Source organism: Cydia fagiglandana, chromosome 6 (genome assembly GCF_963556715.1).
Source record: "Cydia fagiglandana chromosome 6, ilCydFagi1.1, whole genome shotgun sequence".
Taxonomy (NCBI): domain Eukaryota; kingdom Metazoa; phylum Arthropoda; class Insecta; order Lepidoptera; family Tortricidae; genus Cydia; species Cydia fagiglandana.
Genome location: NC_085937.1, coordinates 6,284,815 through 6,302,790, shown reverse-complemented (window position 1 = coordinate 6,302,790; position 17,976 = coordinate 6,284,815). Strand labels below are relative to the sequence as shown.

General features: G+C 39.2%; 2 protein-coding genes across 2 annotated transcripts in view; one reads left to right on the top strand and one right to left on the bottom strand.

Annotated features, from left to right (window-relative positions):
* Positions 1-17,486, bottom strand: part of LOC134665503 (uncharacterized) — a 32,282-nt gene extending 14,796 nt beyond the window's left edge. Inside the window, exons 1-5 of the mRNA XM_063522477.1 lie at positions 17,178-17,486; positions 12,617-12,772; positions 12,132-12,258; positions 11,254-11,357; positions 6,337-6,486 (exon numbers count right to left, since the gene is read on the bottom strand). Of these exons, the coding sequence (XP_063378547.1) occupies positions 6,337-6,486; positions 11,254-11,357; positions 12,132-12,258; positions 12,617-12,772; positions 17,178-17,465 (825 nt within the window). The 5' untranslated portion in view covers positions 17,466-17,486. The remainder of the gene's footprint in view (positions 1-6,336; positions 6,487-11,253; positions 11,358-12,131; positions 12,259-12,616; positions 12,773-17,177) is intronic.
* Positions 762-2,681, top strand: LOC134665036 (uncharacterized). Its single transcript, XM_063521810.1, has 2 exons — positions 762-2,323; positions 2,566-2,681. The coding sequence occupies exons 1-2, from the start codon at positions 839-841 to the stop codon at positions 2,602-2,604; spliced, it is 1,524 nt and encodes a 507-aa protein (XP_063377880.1). The 5' UTR covers positions 762-838; the 3' UTR covers positions 2,605-2,681.
* Positions 17,487-17,976: the final 490 nt, after the last annotated feature.

Below are 17,976 nucleotides of genomic sequence, written 5' to 3'. Positions count from 1 at the left end.
GATATTTCACCTTTGCTATTTCCTCGTTTGCCTCGCGTCACGACTGTCACGTGTACATGTAGGTATATTTAGGCTGTGTGCACATCGGATATTTTTTTAATATAGCATGGCAGCAAAAATTACTCGCATAGCATATTTCTGTGAAGCATTTGATACTAAGGAATTTACTTGATAGATAAAAGCAAAACAGGAAACAGGCAGGCGGAATGAGACTTCAGCCCGAGTGTAGCCCTTGCCGTAATTTAAAGGATCTGAAAGTAAAGTATAATTTTTATGTATGTGTGGGTACATAAATGTGTGCGTGTTTTATATGCCGCCCTTCACACCTATATGACTACCTACACCGGAAAATGCAACATCGGAAAAGGTCATAGCGAGAAAATGCAGCGCACGCACGGGTCGCAGCGAAAATATTAAAAGCGAATTCAAAACCTCCATTAGGTATATTAAATATAATAACGAGTAGGTACCTATTCATCATCATCATCATCTCAGCCATAAGACGTCCACTGCTGAACGTAGGCCTCCCCCTTTTTTGGGCGGTGAATGCCATAATCGCCACGCTTGGCAGGCGGGTTGGCGATCGCAGTCGATTACACCGAATTTGAGGGACGCTGCTGCCCGTCCACCGGTGGTCTTGGACGTGGTTTAGGTACCTGTTTCCGAACGTGATTATTTATTTATGTTAGCGTATTCGAACGAGTCCCTCCGTTCGTCTTGATTTTGGATTATCTATGTTTTGTCGATTATCTGTTGTGCGCCATTAAGCCCAATAAAAACTCATTGCTTATAAATAAGATATTTTATTATAAACATGGTGTAGAAGTGGTAAATAAAAATGGAAGCAGAAGAATATAAGAAACTTCTTGAGCAGCAGTCACAATTGGTAGCCGTGATGCAGCAACAAATGCTCATGCTACAAGAGCAAGTAAAAAATGTCACAACGCCGGATGTTAAAAGCCGCGTCTCTGTGCCCTGGCCGCAACCTTTAGAAGTAGATGATGGCGATCCTTACGAAAATCTTACCTTTTTCAAGAGCCGCTGGGAAGATTATTGCCTTGCTACCGGAATGAATAGTTGGAGTACCGAAAAAGATGAAACAAAAGCCGGGCTACTCCTCAGCGCAATCGGTACAAAAGCCATGAAAAAATATATGGATTTTGGCTTGTCTGAGATAGAGAAGAAGAGTCATAATGAAATATTAGCAAAAATGGAAAAGGTCATATTTCAAAAAACAAATGTAATATACTCCAGGTACTTGTTCAATATCAAAAACCAGAATGAAGAAAGCTTTGACGAGTATTTACTGGCTCTAAAGAAATTGGCTAAAAGATGCGATTATAAAGATTTCGAGGAAGAGATTTTAAGAGACAGAATTGTGGTGGGAATAAAGGATGGTGAAGTGATAAAAGAGTTGCTAAAAAAGCAAGACCTAACTTTAGAAACAGCCATCAATATCTGTCGTGCCTCGGAAGGTGCTGCTGCACAAGTTGCAGATCTAAAAAAATCTGAAGAGGTCAACAAGATTAATAAAAAAAGGCTGGATAAGGACACACCTAAAAAGTGTAAATTCTGTGGAGGCGTTCATGTATATCAAAAGAAAGTATGCCCAGCCTGGGGACAGCGTTGTGAAGAATGTGGTGGCCGAAACCATTTTAAAAAGGTTTGTAAGAAGCGTGGAACGGTAAAAGAATTACAAGAAGACTCTGATGACAGTGTAATCATAGCGGAGGTGAGGCACAATGAAGAGTCAGGTCATATTGAGGCACCACTGTTGTTCCATATTGGCGAGAAAAAACAGAAAATATACTGTGCTTTGGACACAGGAGCTGCAGTTTCTGTGATGGGAGCAGAATACTATAAAAAGTTAACGGGTCAAAAGGATTTATTGGCTTTGACTCCACCAGTAAAAAAGCTGAAAGCTTTTAACGGCTCTCCCATCATTAATCATGGAAATGCATCCTTCTTAGTCACCAGAAAGAATCAGGATTATAAATTAAACTTTCACATTGTTAATGGAAAACATGAACCGCTTTTATCAGAGAAAGCTTGTGTAGCTCTGGGCTTTATTCAATACTGTGATGAAGTATCAACAGAGCTGGATCGTTCTAGTGCAGAGCATATAATGAAACAATATGAAGATGTCTTTGAGGGTTATGGCAGCCTCCCAGGTGAAGTGTCATTAGAGCTGGATGAATCAGTCCCAGCCCGGATTCAGCCTGCACGTCGAGTCCCAGTTGCACTAAAAGAAAAATTAAGAATGGAACTGGAACAACTAGAAGCTGATGGCATCATAGTAAAGGAGACGCAGCACACAGATTGGGTAAATAACATATTGATTGTTAGTCGAGATTCAAAATTCAGATTATGTTTAGACCCTATTCCGTTAAACAAAGCTTTAAAGAGACCAAACTTCCAATTCACTACTCTAGATGAGATGTTGCCTGAGCTCAGTAAAGCAAAGGTTTTCAGCACTGTAGATGCTAAGAAAGGATTTTGGCAGTGCCGTCTTACTGAGAACAGTAGTAAACTGACTACATTTTGGACTCCGTTTGGTCGTTACAGGTGGCTCCGTCTCCCGTTCGGGCTCTGTTCATCGCCTGAGATCTTCCAGCAACAACTCACCAGTCTCCTTAAGGATCTAAAAGGCATTGAGATTATAGCCGATGACATTTTAATTTATGGAGTTGGAGAGACAGTTGAAGAAGCTGTGTTGGATCATAATATTAAATTTGAAAAATTACTAATAAGGTTAAGAGAAATAAATTGTAAGTTGAATAAAGACAAAGTCAATCTGCTAAAAACATCAGTGAAATTTTATGGACATGTGTTAACCAATGAAGGTCTAAAGGTAGACAAATCTAAGGTAGAGGCTATTAACAACATGCCTACTCCAACATCTAGTAAGGATGTTTTACGTTTTCTGGGAATGGTTGGATACCTTAGCAGATTCATAAATAATCTCAGTATTCAAGCTACGCATCTTAGGAGGCTAACAAGAAAAGATGTGGATTTTGTCTGGTCTGAAGCAGAAGATAAAGAGTTTAATATGTTAAAAAAGAAAGTTAGTGATTTACCTACATTGCAGTATTTTGATGTAAATAAAGAAGTGGTTTTAGAATGTGATGCGAGTGAATATGGCTTGGGTGCTGCAATGTATCAGAACAATCAGGTAATAGCTTTTGCATCTAGATGTTTGACAAAGACAGAAAAGAAATATGCTCAAATAGAGAAAGAAATGTTAGCAGTGGTGTTTGCTTGCATCCGATTTAATCAATATGTAGCGGGCAATAGTAGAATTATTGTCAAGACAGATCACAGACCATTAATTAATATTGCAAATAAACCACTGATTGAAGCTCCAAAAAGACTACAAATGATGCTACTCACACTTCAAAAATATAATGTACAGTTACAATTCATTCAAGGAAAAGAAAATGTTGTAGCAGATGCCCTATCCAGAGCTCCAGTAACAGAGGTATGTGACACTTATGATCTGGAAAATAAAATTAAGGAAAAAAAAGTTTATAAACTGATAAGCAAAATTTCAAGTTTAAAATATTTAAAGATTACAGATAAACTCTTAGAAAAAATCAAAGAAGAGTCCATAAAAGACACACTTTGCCTACAGTTAAGTGAATATATTATTAACGGATTCCCCAGATACATATCAGACATGCCAGCAGAGGTCAAGATTTTTCATAAATTCAAACATGAACTGTCCACATCAGATGGGCTCATCTTCAGAAATAACCAGGTTTTGATTCCAGAAGCATTAAGAGCAGAGATGATACAAAGAGTTCATGTCAGTCACAACGGAGTTGCTAGTACCCTTCGTTTAGCAAAGGGAAACATTTTCTGGCCTGGAATGTCGGGTGAAATAAAAAAATATGTTGAGAAATGTACATTTTGTATGGCACATGCTCCGTCACAACAAAAACTGCCTCTAATGTGTCATGACATACCGGCTTACCCTTTCCACTATGTATCCATGGATGTATTTAGCGTGGGAGATCTAAAGTTTTTGGTCACTATAGATCATTACTCAGATTTTTTCGAATTAGACAAAATTTCTAATTTATCAGCTAACGAAATCATATCTATCTGTAAGAAAAACTTTGCTCGACATGGTGTTCCTCAGAGAGTATGCACAGACAATGCAACTAATTTTGCCAATGAGTCATTTAAGAAGTTTGCAGATAAGTGGAATTTCGAGCATGTGACATCATCACCGCATCATGCAGAGTCAAATGGAAAAGCCGAAGCTACTGTGAAAATTGCAAAGAAGCTAGTACTTAACAGCCTAGAAACCAAACAAGATTTATGGTACAGTTTACTTCATCAGCGTAATGTTCCTATAGAAATGGACAATACCAGTCCCTCTCAGAAATTATTTTCTAGAAGAACACGTTCTGGACTTCCTTGCCTGTTAAGACATTTAAAGCCAAACATAATTCCTGATATACCAGTTAAAATAAAAGAAAGAAAAGAAAAGATAAAACGGGAATGTGATAAAAGGTGTGCTGAGCTGCCAGAGTTACAGGTAGGACAGAATGTTGTTACTCAACTTCAGCCAGAGGTTGATAAGAGATGGAGTTTTGGTATCATCACAAAGAAACTAAATAAAAGATCGTACATAGTACAGGTAAATGATAAAGCATACAGAAGAAGTAGAGTTCATATAAAGCCTTACAGTGGGGACACTGTAGATGGTGGTCACCCTAGTCAGACACAGGTCCCAGATCACCAACCGCTGCACGATAGAGAACCAGAGTTTACTGGCTTTGAATTAGTGGAAGAGAACCAGTATACTAACCCTCTAGTGGTTCAGCCACCAATCAGAGAACAACATCCACCGATGGAACCTGAAGAGGCCGTGCGTCGCAGTGGGCGGGCTAAGACACAACCACGTCATCTAAGAGACTATGTTGTATCTTGTTTTGAGAAAGGGAGATGTTTCCGAACGTGATTATTTATTTATGTTAGCGTATTCGAACGAGTCCCTCCGTTCGTCTTGATTTTGGATTATCTATGTTTTGTCGATTATCTGTTGTGCGCCATTAAGCCCAATAAAAACTCATTGCTTATAAATAAGATATTTTATTATAAACAGTACCTATTATGATTTTATAATTATTGTAACAATTCTGCCCCTCTAGCACTAATACATGATAATAGCAAGGAGGACTCTCTGAAATTGACTAACATTGAATCATATTGGTATCAATTTTTAAAATCAGAACATGCCTAATTGGGTCTCCTACTAAAGTTTAAATACCTAAAGGTACCAGGTATGCTTTTCATTTTTAGAAAAGTGTGGTTTAATTTGTCCCATCTGAATACACCTGTATGTTTTATTTCGTACTAAAACAACCGCTGCTACGAAGGCTCGTTCCGAAATGTACAACATTTTCATTTCCTTTTTTTCGGCTGTTTAATTTTGCAAAAGGTTTCAAAAGGTTAAGCGGCACAGTTTAATATCTCCGCAACAAAATAACATTCCTGGTATTTAAGCACACTTTTAATTCAAAAAAGGCTTTGTAAACTTCGCGGGTAAATTAATAAAGGGGATTTCGTTTAACGTAGTTTTTATAATGGCCGTTGAATTGTTTTTGTTCATTGTACAATTTTAGTGCGAAGTTGTTCTTGATAATGGAAAATACTTTGAAAAGAAAATCTTTGGATAGAGAAGTGCTAAGTGGGTAGGCGATTCATTAATAATAATACTGAGCATTATGGAATAATATCTATGAAAAAACTCATTGGAGGTGTGTCGGGGCACCCGGCCGTTGCGTTGGTTTTAATTTCAGCCACTAAACTATACTTATGCATTAGCTCTTATCTTAGTCCCACGTTACATAATTGGCCAAACTTTTCGACAAAGCGCAGAAATGAATACTAACTACGCTTTTGATTATGAAATTCCTTAAATTTTGCGCGGTCAAATCGCGGAGACGCCCTGTACACTTATGACAATTAATCGTTGCGTAAACTTCGCGTAGTGGAAGACCTTTTAGACCTCCAATCCGGGAGCTACGAAGCGCATGCTCAGAGCGATCGTCTTTGATTCTTTGTCATATATTAATACAATATAATTATGGCGGTTATCGTCAATAAATTGCCGATAAAAATTAAATGCCTGTTGGTTAGCTGAAGACGATGGCCGCAATAAAGCAAAGTAGAAGGAGAAAATCAGAAAAGCGGACCCCGTCACAGTACGAGACAAGCGCTAGGAACATAATATGTTATGGTTACCGGCGTCAGCCTCGATCACGCTCGTTCTTGGCCGGTAAGGTGCCTCGGTTGTCAGTAGGAATAAGCAGTATTACTAATCACCCGGACTGTCTTGTCCCACGCCGCACTAGCGAAGACAAACGGCCTGTCGTCGTGGCACTTGACGGCGCACACCTGTCCGAAGTGCATGCGTTGCAGTTTCTTTGGGATGAACTGGAGACGCAACTTGTGAACTTTGAATGAACGGATTGCCTGGAAGTAAGAAAAATAGATATAGGTGCATAGATAAAATAAATATATTCTGGTGCTCTGAAAATAGATTACCTACCGCTTATAACTTATCCAAGCAAAATTGTAGTAAGAAGTGAGTACATATTATTATGTATAGAGGTACCCTTAATAGGTCACAGTGTCAGCGGTGAAATACATACTTACGTTCAAATATATGTCTGTAATAACAGTCGATCATAAAGTGGTCTCAAATCCACTTCAATTCGTAGTTGAGGGTACTTGAATGGTAAGTTTAAATGAACATGAACCCCTAACAATATACTCGTATTAGCAAAATTCAGAGGACTTGAGAATTTATGTAGGTACCTACCTAAGTTGTCAAGTAACTTTAGACTATAATGCCGAGTCAATAAAGATGTTTTTTTCGCAACAATATGTTGCATTTAAGGGCGAACGGCACTTACTTAACACTTATTTTTTTACACTCAGGGATCCTTTAAATGTAATCCTTGACTAGTGACCCAGTTCTTAAAAGCCCCCTCCAGACTATGCGCGTGAATCGCGGGCGAAGCCGCGAACGCAAGTGTGGCGTCGATTTCGCAGATTGTTCACGCCTTCGCGCCTTGTTCTCCGTTTTTTGTCGGTATTTCGGCCCGCGTCAAAGGAGACGCGAAGCGCGAACTAGACATGTGCGCCGCGCCGCCGCGCCGCCGCCGCCGACGATTTTTCCACGCCGCCGCCGCCGATGAATTTGACCGGCGTATAATCGGCGTGGGAAATTTTGATGCCTATCGTGTTTTATTCCATGTTGCGTAGTGAGTAGATAGTGTCAGAGGTATAATTTAAAGATCCTTATGCTTTTTCGCTTATTATTTGCCAGTGAAGCATATTAGCATCATTTTTGTCGTTGCGGTGTTAGCAGTGATAACGATTTAGCGTTAATTTAAACAAGATCTTGTTTCTGGATCTCAGGTTATTATTTGATATTTTATCGCACAGCTTTTTTGTATAACCCATTTTGTTTTACATCAATAGTCTCTTTATTGTCAATTTAATCAGTGAACTAAAGTTAAGAAAATAGCAGGTCCCTAATAACAGGTATCCTAGGACATAAACATGCTATTTTCTTCTTAGAATCTCCAGCAAGCTGTCACCACGATTATAATTGCGTTGATTTTTCGTATGATGCTGGTGACACGCATGAGGGTCATCAATGTCATCATATGATAGATATGATTTGATTTATTTATCACATAATATACAATTTTATTTAAAAATACACACGATCAATTCTTAGTAATTTTATGGTGATTATCATTTTCTTTTACCAAGTAATATATATTTCAATCAAAATTATATAAGTCAGGTTAAAGCTTCGTAATAAGCTATACCTAAACAATTATACCTACTTATATTATATAGGTAATAATCCAATGTTATTATGGAATAATATTAACATCAATAAATTGCTCTGATAATTAAATTAAGATTAATTACAATTCATAAGAGCTTGTTGCTAGGCCTAAATGAATAAAGTATATTTTGAATTTGAATTTATAGGAACTTAAATCACCAAATATCATCATTAAGCTAGTAGGAAAGAAAACAAAGTAGACATTAATATTATATTAAACGGGACAATCCAAAGGCATTCTGTTTAGCGAATCAACCTGCCAGAGACATTTACTTTCGAAAACGACGACGTCTTTATTCTTACATAAATTTCTGTTAAACTTCAGTTCAGACAAATGTATTGATAAAGTAGGTATTCATTATTATATAGTAACAAATCCTAGGTGAGGCGACAGCGGCTGGGAAAAGTCAATATAGATATAAGGCAGTTTAAAGATTTTTTTTGTGTTTTAGTTGTATTTCGCTTAAAAAGTAAGTAAAAATACTGCCTAAAATGTAGCGTTTTAAAGTATCCTTTTTAATTTAATATTTAAACATACCGTTGGTAACCGTTAGGTTGGTATTGGTAATAAATGGTTGCCAAGTGACATGCCGGGATATAATTTTCCGCAATAATTTAGAAAATACACATAATATGCTTTGGATAGCCTAGTAAATACTCAGAAGGCTTTAATGTACAGTTTCTACAGCCACGTTCTCATGCAGTATCAAAAATTATGCCACGCCGATTTCACGCCGATCACGCCGCCGCCGCCGGTCAAAAAATCATCGGACGCCGCCGCCGATGATTTTGCCATCGGCGCACATCTCTAGCGCGAACTTGCAAGACTCCACATTACACAATATTTTGGCTCCTCTGTGGCAAGATAAATATGAATTATATTATGATTATATTATATTAAGCAGCTATATTTTACGGTTTTACAATAAAACAAAATGGAAAAACAGCTAAATCACGTATGATGCCATAGATAACTAACAGTTAAACTCGATCAGCTGATGCTTTTCCGCCATATTGCCGCAAACCAAACTGCGAAATCGCCGTGAAGTGTGCGAGTGTGGAGTCTTACGTCAACTTCGCGATATGTTCGCTCCGCGACGTCGCGCCGCGATTCACGCACATAGTCTGGAGGGGGCTAAAGGATTAAAGGCGGCTCTCAAGGATACCGTAAAACCGTTGTAATGTTCAATTTACGACTAAAGCCATAAACTGAGATTAAGCCTAACGGTTTATTGGGGGCTACGTTTTACGCACACTCGTAACAAGTGGTCGGGATATAAATTAGATTATTTGAAAATTTTCGTGGGCAATAATAATGGCTAATTTTCACGGCGTTGTAGGTGCAAATCTGATAAACGTTTTGGTCGGAGACAGTTAAAATTTGCCAAACTAGCAAGCATTTAGCAAGAAAGCCATAATCGCCTATTAGGTAGGTACCTACTAGCTACATGTATGGGCCCCCCCACATCTGGCGTCTTTCGAGCGACGGCGTCTGTCGGCGTCGGTCCAGCGCTATGGAAAATGACGTCGCTGCGCAGTTGCGTCGACGCTGCGTCGACGTTGCGTCGACGTCGGCCATAGAATTGTAGACGCCGACGCTCGAAAGACGTCAGGTGTGGGGGGGCCCTATAGTGCATAATTTATTCTCCATAATATTTTCACGGAAACGTACGAACGTGTCTTGCTATGCGACCGTTTCCGAAAATACGATGGAGAATAATGCACCCTACTTCTGTAATTCTGTACGATGCCGTACGGCGTCATCTACAGTCGCCATCTATCAGATATATCGGAGCGGCCAAGGTGCTCACAAATATCTGAACACGCCTCTATTGTCAGGGCGTTAGAGTGCGTGTTCAGATATTGTGAACACCTTGGCCGCTCCGATATATCTGATGGCGACTGTACATTAGCAGAATAACACACAGTTGTCTTGAACTTTATACGTCTAAAGTAATACAACCCGTGAAGCGCCCCAGAATTACCGTAGTATGGAACTCCTATACTCGTTACCAGCACACGTGTGACAATTACCGTAGTATGGAACTCCTATACTCGTTACCAGCACACGTGTAACAATTACCGTAGTATGGAACTCCTATACTCGTTACCAGCACACGTGTGACAATTACCGTAGTATGGAACTCCTATACTCGTTACCAGCACACGTGTGACAATTATCGTAGTATGGAACTCCTATACTCGTTACCAGCACACGTGTAACAATTACCGTAGTATGGAACTCCTATACTCGTTACCAGCACACGTGTAACAATTACCGTAGTATGGAACTCCTATACTCGTTACCAGCACACGTGTAACAATTACCGTAGTATGGAACTCCTATACTCGTTACCAGCACACGTGTAACAATTACCGTAGTATGGAACTCCTATACTCGTTACCAGCACACGTGTAACAATTACCGTAGTATGGAACTCCTATACTCGTTACCAGCACACGTGTGACAGTACGGCGCTCCACGGGTTAAAGGGGTACACCTACATTTAGTTGAGTACCTACTAAACAAAAGTAAATGAAATAAATAAATAACGCCTTAACGCATAAAATGTTATTCGTGTTTAAATAGCAAAAGCTAATAACGATAAATTAAACAGCTGTCGAAACCAAAAGTATTGTTTCACACCTTTCCACGTTTTAATATTCAATGAACATAAATCCAGCCCGCCCGATTGAGTAAATAAAAGTCGATGCAAGGTAACACTGGCGTATTATTGTAGGTGTTTCATTTAACAGTGAGCTTTTATGGAAACTATTCGTTATTGGACCGATTAATCAGATATTTTTCCACGTGGTTGTCGTGGTGTTGAATTGTGACTATCTGACTTTTATAAATGATAAGTTTTTTAATATATATAAGAACTGTTACGTATATCTTTACGTAGGTAAGCCTGACCAGGAATATATGATCATTGATCACAATTTTTTTTTCATACAACTGTCACCCTATGTATATTATAGGTACATGAGAATAACAGGCACCCTCTTGACAATGATCATATCATATTATATAACTGGTCAAGCTTTATACATGTCCCTACCTAATACTAATACACCTGCACTACCTACCTATATGATTTTAATGATACGTAATCAAAAAGTTGGAATGTATCCTCAGCCTTTCAATATGACCCCGTAGCTATTTCTTATGTCCATCCTAAAATATCAAATAAGTAAAATATAAAAGCTAACCCCCTTATTCATAAACGCGCTACAAACCTCAATTGGTTAGTAATCGTTTGTCTTTATCTGTCATTTTGACTTATGCATGTATTTGTAAGAAAGGGATAAAACAGAATTTAACCAAATCAGGCCCGTAAAGTTTTATGAATAAGGGGGTAAATATTATTTACCTGCTGTGTCTCCATGTCGTACACTCTTATGGAGGTGTCGCCGTAGCCGACGACCATGTTAGCGGAGTCTGCGGATATCCCTAGAGCGAGCGCCGGCGACCGATCTGCACGTAAAGTAGCTAGTTGATGGTTGCTGGCCAAGCGTTTTGTCATAGAGAAATATGGTAAGAATAGAGTGCTCACTCCATACATCAGTTTTAATACCAAAACGACTAGGCACACCTATTATTTTCGCAGTCGACATCTAGCATCGAGTAGCGGAATTATCAGTACCGCTACTTGATAATAGACTTCTCTAGTGTCGCGACTCACGAAAATTGTTTTGAACAACCATTTACTACTAATATTAAAAGCAAAAGCAGTTGAAAATAGAGTTCCAGTTAATCCGGTTATAATACTATAGCTAATACTTTTCGGTCGTCGGAACATCTATTGTCAAGTAGAAGTACTGTTAATTCCGCTACTCGATGCTAGATGTCGACTACAAAAATAATAGTCGTTTTGGTACTAGAACTGATGTAGGTACCTATGTAGTGAGCACTCTGTGTATTTTTTCTCTATGATTTTGTTTACTTTTCTGGCTTTGCATGTATATACGTTGTGACCCCGAAATTGCAATAGGTAATCAAGTTACCTACATATGAACGGTACGGTGGTAGAAAGCATGCAACATGCATAGTGTCAAAAATTCTTCTAAGCACATCTAATTCTACTAAATTAGGGGATTTAATACTAGATTCATGGGTGTAAAGGTCCTCTATATCGCTTGGAATTTTAAGATCGTAAACGATTAGGACAGTGCGCCTTGGAATCGAGTGAAAGCTAAGCAGTCCTTAAAATATTTTTTACCTATTAATTGACAACATCTATCAACTAACATGTAATAAAAGTATCAGAGCACATTGATGGTCCTGGAGCTGTGTAATATTGCATCTGTAAACAATCTAAGCCTGGATTTGCTTTGATGCCGTACATTTTTCTATCCTCTACCGCAAGGTCCGGTATCTAAAACAATATTAATATGTTATACACAGGTAAATATTCTAAAACAGAACTATTATATTTATTACTGTAAACATTTGTCGATGGCCATGGCAAAAGATCGTCCCATCTCATCACCTCGTTACTGAACTTGCGAAAAATCGTTTGATTGATTATTAACGGCTCGGCCACGACATTGCGCGACTGGCGACGGCGGCCGCGGCAACCATAGGTGGGAACGAAAGGTCCGATAGCTGGGTCTCGCCCCCAATACCCTATGGTTGCCGCCGTCACAAGTGCATGTCGGGGCCGAGCCGTAAATATTTCTGATTATATCTATGACTCGTAGGTATTTGTAGTCTACTTCAGCATAAATTCTTACGAAAGGTATGTCAATGCGATAAATGGTTCCATCCACGCAGGCAGCATAGCAGACACCTTCTTGCGTGCGACTGTATTCCAGGGCGCATATGGGCTTTGGTGGAAATTGGGCATTACGCAGAGTGTACAAGGCAGCTCCCGTACGGCCATGGTGTAACTGTGCAAAAGAGAAATTGTTATAACTGGATATGCGACGTCGGTTGTCATAATGAGGCATAACGGTGCAAGACCGGCCATTGTGGCACTCTTTGGGAGAGGCCTATGTCCAGCAGTGGACGTCCTCTGGATGATACGATGATGATAATGATGAGGCATAATTAGGTATATGGGTGTAGGTAACATCAGCAACAACATGCCAACAGCAGCTGAAGCATGAGCCAACAATAAAAGGCGCCAGCCATATTATGTCTATCCTGCCCTTTGACAACCCTAATAGCATTTTCTTGTAGGGATTTTGTTGGGCCTTTGTTTACGTATTAGTTGGGCAACCGTTATATTTGGCCGTACGATTTGCTGGAGGGCCCTCGACAAAGGCCCTCCCGAAGATTCCCAACAGAGGGCCATTAGAGTAATTTTTTCGTTGGGCCTATTTAAATAAATCATACAATTATTCAACGGTGGTGGTTTTGGTTGGGCCGTGGTTGGGCCTATACACATTTGTTTGATGGTTGGTTAATTGTTACATTTGGCCGTACGATTTGCTGGAGGGCCCTCGACAAAGGCCCTCCCAAAGATTCCCAACAGAGGGCCATTAGAGTAATTTTTTCGTTGGGCCTATTTAAATAAATCATACAATTATTCAACGGTAGTGGTTTTGGTTGGGCCTATACTCATTTGTTTGATGGTTGGTTAATTGTTACATTTGGCCGTATGGCTTGCTGTAGGGCCAACTGCAAAAAAATAAAAAAGGGCAATTTTTTCGTTGTGCTTCTGTTTGCAAATTCAACTATTACCCATCGGCAAGTCAGGTAGGTCGGTAGGTAGTCGTGCACCAGGTTGAAGGCCCAACACAGCTTGTCCCACAAAGGGCCAACATTGTAACTTTAACGTTGGGCCTTGTGTAGGATTCTTACAATACTACCGTAGGTAAATAGTTGTGTAATTTATAGTGTGCCTACAGTCTAATTATGTAATGGGCTTTTGTTTACGAGTCCTACAGTTACCCTACGTTAAGTAAGTGGTTGTGTAATACGACGTTGGGCCTTTGCTGATAAATATTACAATTACACTACGGTAGGCATTGGTTGTATCCACATGAAGGCCCTAGGCAGCAGTTGTTGTTAACCTTCTCTGTATCGTTCCAATTTTAGTATATGTACTGCCTGTACTGCCGAAGCAAGTACACTTACTATACACTCTAATTTGTATATATACTAACCGCACTTCGAAACTTCGTATGCGAGATTTATGTTTTTTGAGATTTAAATTGAGAAAATGTTGGTAAAATACAATTATTTAAATTTATGTATAAATTTTATAGTTATAGCTATTAGATTTATAAGTTACTTTAAAAAAATATTATGATTATATCCGGAATAATCGGGAAAATAACTATAACTTCGATGTTTGGAGACAGTAACGCCATCTAGTGACGCCACAAGCAAACTCAACTGGTATTGTTGGGCATCGGTACCACAGCCAATGTTGGTAAATGCGATATTTGTGCTCACTGGGCCAACGAATGTTATCGTTGTTTAGCCACCGGTACCAAAATACACAAAGGCCCATTGTTAGGCATCAGTGCCACAGCCAATGTTGGTAAATGCGGTATTCGTTACCATTGGGCCAACGAATGTTATCGTTGTTTAGCGAACGGTAGCAAAATACACAAAGGCCCATTTTTGGGCCTCAATGCTACAGCCAATGTTGGTAAATGCGATATTTGTCGTCATTGGGCCATCGTATGATATCGCTGATTAGCCAACGTTACCAAAATAAACAAAGGCCCATTGTTGGGCATCAATGCCACAGCCAATGTTGGTTAATGCGATATTTGTCATCATTGGGCCATCGGATGATATCGTTGACTAGCCAACGTTACCAAAATACACAAAGGCCCATTGTTGGGCATCAATGCTACAGCCAATGTTGGTACATGCAATATTTGTCGTCATTGGGCCATCGGATGATATCGTTGATTAGCCAACGTTACCAAAATAAACAAAGGCCCATTGTTGGGCATCAGTGCCACAGCCAATGTTGGTAAATGCGATATTTGTCATCATTGGGCCATCGGTTGATATCGTTGATTAGCCAACGTTACCAAAATACACAAAGGCCCATTGCTGGCCATCAATGCTACAGTCAATGTTGGTATATGCGATATTTGTCGTCATTGGGCCATCGGATGATGTCGTTGATTAGCCAACGTTACTAAAATAAACAAAGGCCCGTTGTTGGGCATCAATGCTACAGCTAATGTCGGTAAATGCGATATTTGTCGTCATTGGGCCATCGGATGATATCGTTGATTAGCCAACGTTACCAAAATAAACATAGGCCCATTGTTGGGCATCAGTGCCACAGCCAATGTTGGTAAATGCGATTTTTGTCATCATTGGGCCATCGGATGATATTGTTGATTAGCCAACGTTACCAAAATACACAAAGGCCCATTGTTGGGCATCAATGCTACAGCCAATGTTGGTAAATGCGATATTTGTCGTCATTGGGCCATCAGATGATATCGTCGATTAGCCAACGTTACCAAAATAAATAAAGGCCCATTGTTGGGCATCAGTGCCACAGCCAATGGTGGTAAATGCGGTATTCGTCACCATTGGGCCAACGAATGTTATCGTTGTTTAGCGAACGGTAGCAAAATACACAAAGGCCCATTGTTGGGCATCACTGCCACTGCCAATGTTGGTAAATGCGATATATGTCATCATTGGGCCAACGAATATTATCGTTGTTTAGCCAACGGTACCAAAATACACAAAGGGCCATTGTTGGGCATCTGTACCACAGCGAATGTTGGTAAATGCGATGGTGGGCCAATACAAAATTAACGTTGGCTACGGAACGAACCTCATCCCAACGTTTTCCCTACCGTTGGCACCGTGGGCCCCAACGAAAATGCTACTAGGGAAGGTATAGATAGACCTAAGAATTCTACGGAAAGAGATACCATCAAAAACATAATATGAAATGAGAGCCAAGTTCAATATTAAGAATGTGGTAATGCGTTTTTGTTGACTTCGCCAGCATAAGAATTGAGATTACGTATAAGGGTGCGAAGTTCTAGTTCACTTGGAATATACATAGATAATTAAAGTTCAGAAAAAAGTTTAACCGAGATATCTAGATCTTCTTCAGTCTTCAAATCATCATTAAGGATTCCTTCCTACCATTTGGTACGCATCAATTAGAGTTTAGAGTTTATACTATAGCGGTTATTAAAACTATTCTTTTTAGGACACTTCCTGCTGAGAAGGACAGAAAAAGGTATGATTTACGTATCCCGCTTCCCAGCAAGGTAGCAGAATGTGTCCGACCAAGAATAGATCACCCCTATCCTGAACGTTCAAAAACATCTGGAGAATTTGATAAATGTTTGCTTTCCAGTCTATTACAACCCAATTCATAAATATTAAACATTAACCGATACTATGCCTAATTGCTTAATTTTACTTTGGTTATCGAATACCCCTACAAAGGTATGTCATAATTAATTGCTGCGGTAGCGATCCTACACAACAAACAACAAAAGGAACAGGGTAGATAAGGCAGGTAAGGAGGCTTAACAAAAATTAAGCTCTTCATTTTTTCCCCGCAACGAGACAGTTGTATTTTATTATTATCTCTTCTGAAATTAGAATGTACGGCCGCAGAGCGGGAGTTGAGATCTTAAGTACCTAAACGAAAGAAATATGTAGGTTGAAAAATATTACGACGATACGTTTTGTAATATGTATCTATTCCTACCAAATTCCAACTGTCCCATTTCTTTGTCCAATGTGCATTGCGTCTCACTCTCTTATTAAGCAAAATGTGAGACGCATATACACATTGGTCCAAGATATTGGACAGATGGAATACCATCCTTACACTGATGCGTTTCGGCACTTAGGGAGTAGGTATAGCGTTTTTCCTCTAGTTCAAATGTCTTTCCAGTGTACTTATATATTCATTACGAACAGCTATTTTATTCTGAGGGAAGATTCAATCCTATACAAATATTTAGAAAAATAACGTCAAGAGGACCTCGCTAACGTTACGGTCGATGTTCAATTGAACGATCTTGAGCAGGTAGATCGTAGATTCAATGAAAAGAAAAACACAATAGATTGGTAGGTAGGTACTCCATTCAAACCATTATACACCCTGTAGGTAATGCAACAGCATTCTAATGTTACAACTCATTATATTTTTTATATTGCTAGGTATACGTATTCCTACTCAAAAGTCATTTTATTACTATGAGCCAAACAATGCAATGCAATTTCCACTCTCACCTACTTTTCTCTATTTACTATATTTATTCCACAACTCGATAAAGTCTAATCATATACCTACTCTTTTTTCAGTCCTGTAGCTACTTAACGATCGTGTTCACCAACCTGTATTAATCCAGACGAATAGCCAGCGATAATATGAGAACCATTAGGAGCATATTCCAATGCCGTAATATAACCTGAATCCGGATGATACCACCTATTGTACAATATTTCGTTCGCAGTCCCTTTCAGAAACGTTTCGTAATTTTGTTTTACCCAATCTTTGTCATCTTGTTTTATTTGTCCTTTGTAAAATAAAGGATACCAAGGATTACTTGGATGGTATTCTTGCTCATAGTATGATTGAATTTGATTGGCGTAAGGTTCAAGTATGGCATTTAGTTCCTCCATGTCGCCTACATCATTGTCGCGGCCTACTAGATTATTTAGGGGTTCTGTTGTGGCGGCAGCTGCTGCGTTTACTTATCTCTTTTAGGGTATAGGTAGTGAAGCGATGTATAAAAGCGATGGCAAATCTATTAAAGGAAGCATAGGTACACTTAACTACTAACCCGAATCAGTCCTGTGGAATGTCCTACAATTAAATATTTACCATCAGGTGAGTAGATCATACTAAAAACAAAACCAAGTTCCGATAAATAGTAAAACTTTTGCAATTTTTCATTAGGTGTCAGAAAAAAGAATCTTTCTTCGTTGTCCTGCAGCCAAGTTTCTTCAGTGACTGAAGCTTTCTTGTTAGCAAAGGAAAGAAAAGGATTTTTATAGTCGTCATCTGTACTTTCAGCTAGACTGTTTAGTACACGTCCCTTAAACTCGTTTAGAAGGGTATTAATATTTGGAACACTTTGCGAGAAACTAAAATTAAAGCTGTAAGCGGAAGGGCTAGACATTATCCTGTTTT

What these genes read in the sequence shown, in the direction of transcription:
- LOC134665036 (XM_063521810.1), top strand. Translation starts at nt 839, where the DNA reads ATGGAAGCAGAAGAATATAAGAAACTTCTTGAGCAGCAGTCACAATTG. An exon ending in AGACGCAGCACACAGATTGG is followed by an intron (nt 2,324 to 2,565) that starts GTAAATAACATA and finishes TGGTCGTTACAG; the next exon opens with GTGGCTCCGTCTCCCGTTCG.